The sequence below is a fragment of the Galeopterus variegatus genome, unplaced genomic scaffold (assembly GCF_000696425.1).
Source record: "Galeopterus variegatus unplaced genomic scaffold, G_variegatus-3.0.2 Scaffold1683, whole genome shotgun sequence".
NCBI lineage: Eukaryota > Metazoa > Chordata > Mammalia > Dermoptera > Cynocephalidae > Galeopterus > Galeopterus variegatus.
The window spans coordinates 164,351-172,988 of record NW_007727794.1 but is presented as its reverse complement, the minus strand read 5'-3'; the positions used below and the strand labels follow the sequence as shown (position 1 = coordinate 172,988).

Below are 8,638 nucleotides of genomic sequence, written 5' to 3'. Positions count from 1 at the left end.
GGATAACTCTTTGTGATGGGTGCTGTCCTGTTCATTATTGAATGTTTAATAGCACCCCTGACCTCTAGCCATGAGATGCCAGTAGTGTCCTACTATACTCCTCAAACCCTGAGACAACCAGAAATGTCTCCAGACATTGCCCTAGGATAAAAATTATTTTTTGTTGAGAACCACTGTCTAAAGCCTTAGTTTCCTCATTGGTAAAGTGAAACTAATGAGTGGAGAGCTGCTACTAGTTTAAGATGAAATGATGCATTTGAAAGGGAATATGGTACATGAGTGTGAGGTGTTATTATTTTACAGACACATTTATCTATTCACACAGTGAGCTTAAGATATCTTCATGGGCAGCAGGAGATTTGGCAGGCCTCAGCTGGAAGAATATGATGACAGCATTTAGGAGAAATTCATCACCTTTTCAATGGAAAAATTAATAGTTAAGAATTTACAGACACATCAATGTATTTAAACCCCTGCACAACCAGCCAGAGAAAGGATTCCAATGGGGATTTGATCCAAATTGTTATTGAGGTTTATTCTACCTTTGAAGATTCTTTGAAAATAAGAAATTAGAGTGAGATTAATACTTCTAGAATAATAAATATCCATCCTCCAGAAGCTTATTAATCTCCAGTTATTAGAATAAAATTAATTCTTAAAAGCAACTAAATTATCTGGAAAATGTATACACTGTAGATGTGGCCTCAGAAGAAAATGCTCAGAATGAAGTTGGAGATCTTTTCTGGATATTCTCCTGAAAAGACAGCCTTTCACCTCTAAGAAAAATGAAGGGTGTTGGTAGGCTTGGCTTTGGAGTGGACAGCTGAGAGGAAGGACTGCTAAAGTGGTCCCATCAAGACAAAGTTTATTATCTGGTATAGCTAAATAATCAAAAATAAATGTGAGACCAAGTCCATGGAAAGCAGGAATAAGTATCACATAGAGGCAGAAATGGAATAGTCTTGTCCTGGGGCAAACTTAGAGAATACTGACTCCAGATATTTATACATTTTGCTGGGATCTATGACTTCTCACACTCTAAGGATGTCTTAAAAGTTTGAAAGTTTTCCTAGAGAGTTCTGTAGCGTTCACTTTTAAGATAATCTGAACAAAAGTATCTATGTGCAGGAAGAGGCCCTTTGCACTCAGTTCTGTTCTTTTATTATTTCTTCCACACAAGATGACAAAGGTTGCTGAATGCGATTGTTAAACACAATTGTTTCTTTGTGCAAGCCACTTTTGCATAATGCCAAGCAAACACTTACAAAAGAATAGGAAATACGAACAAAATGAATTAACAGAAAAGATAAAAAGAGTTTAAAATGAGTATCTTGCTGCTACTAATGACGATTCAAGTAGAGCAAAAACAGGCTATAGCATTGGGAAAATGGGGGCACAGAAGTGAAGGGAATGAACCGGAAGGAGACCTGGATTGGAGACTTACTTAACTCTCTTAAATGGGATATTAGCAAATGAATCCAAAGATTTGGAGCAATGACAAAATATCTAGAAACCTAAAAAGAAAAATTTTGTTATTCGTCATGTTAATCCTGTGTTAGGCTTCCTGAGAAGCACATCACTTGATGTAGCATCTGTGATAGATGCACAATTGTACTACATATTTTAAAACCACTTTAGTTTCTTTCGATTGACAATGTTGGAGAAGAAACAAAATATTGTTTTAGAATGTCTAGTTTTTTAAAAATTTTGGCAGATAAAGAAAAGTTCCATGAAATAGGAGACATTTTCTTCTTGGGTTTAAACCTGTAATAAAATGTCACTGACAGACTAATTATAAATGTTTTATATATTTCATGCATATGTGCTCCTCTCTAAACCAATTTAATTCCCATTAATGCTAATCTTGTTAATACCCACTCAGAGAGGAAAGAAATACTCTTAATAAACTATTGATTTATTTGAGCAATTTAAATGGGGGATGTGCAGGAACAGAAGGGAAAAGAGGAAAAGCCACCATTTTATTCACATCTGCATTTCTTAGTTTCCCAATATTAATAAACATTAGGTTATAATTGGTATAAATAGGAAATGGGAAAAAATAAAGTGACAAAGTGATGGTCCTCCACCCATGAAAAATAAGAACATTGTATATGAGTTGTTAATTGATATATTTTTAGTACTAGCTTCAAGTTTGGAAGTGAGACATTACCAAAAAAAAAAAAAAAAAAGGTGGATGCTTTTTCTTAAAAAGAGGAAAAGAAAAATGAAATTCAAACTCGTAAGTTTTAGCTGAAGTGGATTTTTCCAAGAACAAAAAAAAGAAGACAGTCAAATCAACAAATTGGTAAGTTTTGCTCCTGCTGCATCTTGTCCTATTCCTAGGGTGGCAGTGGCTGTCCTGTCCTCAATACAAGAATTCAATAATTTCTCTCAAAGTCAACCAAGTTTTAATCAGTCAATATTTGTATATCTTAGGGTACTTTAATAAGCCCAGAGCCAACTTTGGCTCTTAAAAGCAGTTGTGTCCAGGTCTGAGTGGTTTCCTTGACCACAACTATGTGATGAAACTGGGTGCCATAAGGCCAGCCCAGAACTTAGAAAGTAATAAAAAACCCTCTCTGTCCCTTTTCAGATCCTCTGAAAGCCAGCTAACAATCTCTAAAAGATGCAGATGGCTTATTTCCCATTATCTCTGGAAAAAGTGGCATAAAATAGGGAACAAGTGGAAGACGGGGTTTTGTCCAGGGTCCAGGATTTGATCTGGCCTTAAGATGTCATTTAACCTCCCTGAGACTCAGTTTTCCTGTCTGTAAAATGGGGATAATAACTCTATGTACTATGCTCTTATACCACATAGTAATATAGGATCAAAAAGACCTGGATTTTGAAAGCACTATGGAAACTGAAGTGTTGTACAAACATACAGTATTACTAACTGGGAAATGATCGAAGAAAAAGTGCCACCGTAAGAAGGGAGAAAAACATCAGGATAGACATCAATTTTATCAGGACCTTATATTAAAAAAAAGAGAGAGAAAGAGATGTTCACCCTCAGGGTTTTCTTGAAATCTTTAATGGCAACTGATGCTTCTAGTTTATGACTGGGTATATAGAACATAAAATGAAAACTGAAAATTAAAAGCATTTCGATGAATGAAGTTTTCTGTGTATGCAAATGTTTGGTGTTGGTTACACGTGACATATAATGGGGCAGAGGTGAGACTAATCAGCATTCATTGAAGAAAATACTGCAACAGATATTTTCAGCACAAATATTAAACTGCCTTGTCTTTACCGATTTGTAAAAAAATATATTATATTCTGATATTTTTTTTTTCTTTTTAAATTATGTGGTTGTCATCCATCCCAGCCGAAGTCGTGGCCGGTCATCTGGTAGAACTTGCGGTTGAAGGGCCGGTAGAAGTCCCGCAGCCGCCGCAGCACCTCGCCGTCGATGTCGGGGTGCGTCCGGCCCTTGGTCTTGCCCAGGCAGTGCGGTTTGCCGCTGCCCTCGGCCTTCTTGAGGCAGGGGAAGCCCTTGGTCTTGTTGAAGTAGAAGTGCTTGTCCGTGATGATGCGCTTGAGGCCCAGGAAGTCCTGCACGCGGCCCAGCTCGCCGGCCGGGTCGCGGATGAGCCGCTCGCCGCTCACGAAGAGCATCTGGCGCAGGGGGAAGTGGCGCAGCCAGTGCTCCAGGTGTCGCGCGTACAGGCCGATCTGCAGCGCGCTCCACGACGTGTCGATGACGCCCGCGCTCCGGTTGCGGAACGTCAGGCTCTCGAAGCTGGGGATGTCGGGCCGCTTGGACAGCGTCTGCGTGTAGTCCGAGATGGCCCTGGTCACTGGGTCGCCAAGCAGAAACGTAATAACTTCGTATAGCATACATTATACGAAGTTATACGATGCCCGTCCAGGGTCCTCGGCATCAGGTCCCTGAGATAGAGCGAGAAGGCGTGTTAGAGCCGGAGGGATCTGCAGGGACAGGCGGGGCCGTGCACGTGTGACCGCGGAGAAGGCGCCTGGCCGCCTGTGCAATGGGGAGCAACGACACTGCCCGTGTCACAGGTTTTTGTGATGGTTAAAGGACTCACTACACTTCGACAGCTGAGAAAAGCGTCTGGCACAGAGAAAGTGCCATGTCGAGTTTTTATTGGTTGTTACTATCAGTCCACGGTGCTGCAAGAAATTAACCCGGGTCAGGTTCTTTAGGTGAATGAGAGAAGAGCAAACAAACCAAACTCGGGTCAGAAGGTGACCGACGCCTCTGGGACCCCCGTCTCAAGGTCAGCACTGCTCATCCCGGCCCCCTTTGTATTATCACTGTGAACGGTGGTAGAAACACGTAAAACTACAAGCAGAATTTTGGAGCTGAAAGGTGCATAACATCCCACCTGCGGGCTGGAGGCCAGACACCACCTGAGATGTGATGGCACCTTCACACGGGGTAGGAAGAACAGGACACCCGTGTCTCTAAGATCCTGCTGTGTGTCACCTAGCCCTTATTTTTCAGGGAATTCAGCTTTCGGACTGCCCCAAACGTATGTCAAAACACAGAAGCCTTTGGCCTCTGGATATGTGCCTTTTCTAAAAAATAACGCCAGGGGCTCCCAGAGATTTTGCTGCCCACGAGTCCTCACGCTGGCCTGCCTGGACCCCTCGCCAAGCCTGGGAAAATATGCCATGAGCACAGAAAGGAAAACGTCCCCCTGATCCAGCCAGGTTGTACCAGCTTTATTACAGTGACCGCTGACAAATGTCTTCACTCCAAAAAGCAACAAAGCATGCAGCAGTCAAAATATCAGGTTCTTTAGGTGAATTAGAACATTGGCATAAACCCAACTATACTGTTTTGCTGTAAGATGCTGTTAAACTATCCTGAGCTCTTCCTCCAGTTTTCTTATAAACAAAGCAATTATATTTGACATACCATAGTGTATTACACAAAATACTTATCGTCATGATTCCTGCAGAGTTTTCCTGTAACGAACAAGACATTAAATAATACATCTTTTACCTAATGATTTGGAATGTCATCATTATCATGTGCTAAACATCTTGGTTCCTTTCTACACTGGTCCAATGATAAGTGATTATGTTTCTAGCATATTTTCATCTATGCCAAAGTAAATCCTGACTCTCTTGTTCAGTACGTTCTTGATAATTCTTGTCTGTTTATTTTTTTTTCTGATAAGTGGTAAAATCACTTTGTCATGTTAAAAAAAAATCCCACTGTAATCTTGATAGAGCAGAGATAGCTGCTTGGTTCGAGCACACTTTCCTACTGAAAACTGACGGGCATCAGGGCCGGTCAAAATGTGTGGGCAGAAGAGAAAAAAAATCTATTTTCTCTTCAAACTTAAGTGTACAGCCAATAAATGCACTACTTATTTTAAAATATATATATATATACACACACATATATACACACCTATATTCTTATATTAAGGCACTGTCTTTCTAATTCCAAGTTTTATAAGAAAGATGTTGGTCAAATCAATATTTGATTACATATATTCTTAGATTTTATTGCAGTGACTAAATGTATTTTGTCTTTTCACTCACTGATAAGAAGAATCAAACTTATAAATATCCTTATATTGAATTCACTTTTTTTCTTGGAATAAACTTCATTTGATGATGGTATATTTTTCTTTTAATATAGTCCTAGACTTGATTTGTAATTATTTTGTTTTGGAGTTTTTATCCATATTCATAAATGAGATGTTTCTGTAGTTTTTCTTTTGCTCAATAGCTTAATTAATTATTAGAGTATGAATTATTCCATAATAAAATGAGTTGAGAAATGTTTTATATTGTCTATGTCCTAGAGAAGTTTAAGCAACAAAATAATTTTCTATTCCTTCAGTTGGGTGGGAGTTGTCTACAAAGCCATCTAACGCTGGCACTGTTTGGGGTGAGCGTAGGCAGGGAAGTATGATCTTTAAATATCTTTTCACTTTCTTGTAATGAGTATTGGTCCACTGTAATACTCTGCCTTGTCTTGTGTTGATTTTGATAATTAATATTTTTCTGAAAATCATCCAGTGGGTAGCTGCAGTTATATCCCCATTCTTAACCATAATTTTGTATTTTCTGCCTTTCTTTCTGCCTTCTTGATTAAATGATCTTTTCTAATTCACCAGTTTGCATTTTAGTTTTAAAGCTGCCTTCTATGTATTTATTTTTAAAATTGTGCTTTGTTGTTCTTCAAATTTATTTAACTGAATGCTTCCTTCATTTATTTTCCATCTCTCTTCTCAAGTCAAAAAAAAAAAAAAAAAGCATTTTGAAGCTATTATTTTCCATCGAAGGACAGTCTTGGTTCAATTTCCTAAGTTTTGACATGTACTGTTGTCATATCATAACTTTGTCAATATTTAGTCATCACATTTTATAGTTTCAATTTCCCTTTTGATCCAGGATTATCTAGGGTTGTATTTATTTTTTATGCTAAGGGTTGATTTGTTGTTTTGTTCATAATTTTGTGTTTCGTTTCTGTTTTGCATTTGTAGTAAAGGGCATGCTTTGTGTTATGTGAGTTTCTTTTTGTTGACTCCCTACAATTTGTCCTGCCTACACTATTTGCTAACTATATATTGTGAAAAATGCCAAATACACATGAAAGTACAGAAAATTGTAAAATGAATCTCATGTACCTTACATCCAGCTTCAAAAATTAATAACTGATGGCCAATTTCCTTTAAAAAATCCCCCCACTTCTACTCCTCCACCACAGCAACCAGATCATTTTAAAGTCGATTGCAGACATCATATCAATTGGTTCGTAAATATTCTGGCTCCCATCTACATTAAATCTAGCACAAATTCCTCAACCTTTATGGTAATCTGGTGGCACTGACATTCGCTTCATTTAAATGATGCTGGTTTTCTCCTATTTTCATTTTCTTTGGTACTTTCAGTCAGTTTATCTTTTCTTTTTTGGGGAAGAGGGAATGATAATCAGACATTTGATTTCTGTTGCTGCTTTAAAAAATAAATAAATAAATTTGAAGTTCCCTTTTCAAAATAACTTTTAATGTACCTCATTACACACCCCTTAAATATACTCTGAGGTCTGGGCAAGAGTGAGCAACGACCGGAGAGTTCAGGGTTGACACAAGGGGGACCCATATTGTCATTACCGCCTACACAACGCCAATCCCACTGTGTGGCATGAATTCACAGAACTCAGCACTGCGTGTCTCCCTTCATAGAATCAGAAATTGGCTAGGTCAGCCTACTTTGGAAGCTTAGGTTACACTTGCATAAGACGAGTCAAGAGATCTGTCCAGAGATTGCTGGAATTTCTCAGTGAAAGAAATTTGATCAAACATGTGAAAAAGTTTGGGGCTGTTAAGAGCAAACATCGAAAACACTGAAGTGATAAGAAGGAATATTTGTTGTTAAAAAAAGAAGTCAGCATTCCTGTCTCCTTTCCAACAATCTTTGATTTTTGACTACTTTACCTCCAATTTTGGCCACTAAAATAGAGAGAACATACTTCACTCAGGAGTTCCTGGTTGGCCTGTCTCTGGAAGTAGGAAAAATCTGCAGGAAATTTTCTAAGAGATTAAAGCTATAGATTGTGCTGGGCCAGAGGAAACACTACTAAGACCTCTTTAAAAAGAAACTATTTTTTAAATTATCTTAATAAAGTAAGCAAAAGAGTTATCCAAAATAGGAGGAGTTTGAAGAGGAAACAGCTAAAATAAGATTTCAAAGGACAAACAACATATTAATTACTGTCATCTGCAGGATGAGGAATCTGGCTTGTTTAGCATGAGGTGTGGTGTGGTATCAGGCTTAACTCTAAGCTGACTGCAAGCTACTTTTTGTAAAAAGAAAGGAGTGATAGTCTAATAAATCTTTAAGGAAGCTCACATGGTAGAGAATGGTTGTTTTATAAAAGGACTCACGCAGGATTCTACATTGTAATCTCCCTTTTAATTTCTTCATTCACTTTTTTATTGTAATTTGGATTTTAAAGTTCAAAAAAGTGCTCATCTATCACATAAAATAAAATGAGCATATAAATTGGAATACCACATTTCAAAGTGTTTAGGAGAACTTGAAAATGGCCCTTCCTTACCTGAGTAAGGTATGTACGGTGACTCCACTCTCTGTGAGGGCTTGGGCACAGGATGAGCAGTGAAAGATCGATTCCCATACTATGAAAGGTTTGTAGAAATACCAGACAGGCCATAGGAGCACAAAGGTGTGTGCAAGGAGTACACACGTGAGATTTGCCTGAAGACAGAACAGGTGGGGTGGGGAGCGAGACATTCAATTGGATGATGGGAGGGGTAGGTCCTAGGAAGACTTAATTCCCCAGGCTAAGCAGAATAGTCTACGAGGGAGGGAGGTTTTGGTGATGGGACACAATAACTAACTACATTGTATATTGACAAAATAAAAATAAAAATAAAAAAAATAAAAAAATAAAAATAAAAATAAATAAATAAATAAACGAGCATGCAAAACCTAAAAAAAAAAAAAAATAGTGAACAGGATTTGGAGTCATTTATAGTAGGTATAGGGATCAAGAAATGGGTACAAACCAAAATTATAAGGAAAAAATAGAGAAGTGTATTTGTTTTGACCTGAAGAAGACAAGGATAAGATGAAATTTCACTAGCTAATTAAGGATTATCACAAGGCAGTTTACACACATTTGCTC

At 38.1% G+C, this 8,638-nt stretch overlaps 1 protein-coding gene across 1 annotated transcript in view; it reads right to left on the bottom strand.

The window, feature by feature from the left end:
- Window positions 1-3,014: 3,014 nt before the first annotated feature.
- Window positions 3,015-8,638, bottom strand: part of HS3ST3A1 (heparan sulfate (glucosamine) 3-O-sulfotransferase 3A1) — a gene marked incomplete at its 5' end in the record, with an annotated part of 98,334 nt that continues 92,710 nt past the window's right edge. Inside the window, 2 exon segments of the mRNA XM_008578425.1 lie at window positions 3,015-3,822; window positions 3,825-3,894. Of these exon segments, the coding sequence (XP_008576647.1) occupies window positions 3,319-3,822; window positions 3,825-3,894 (574 nt within the window).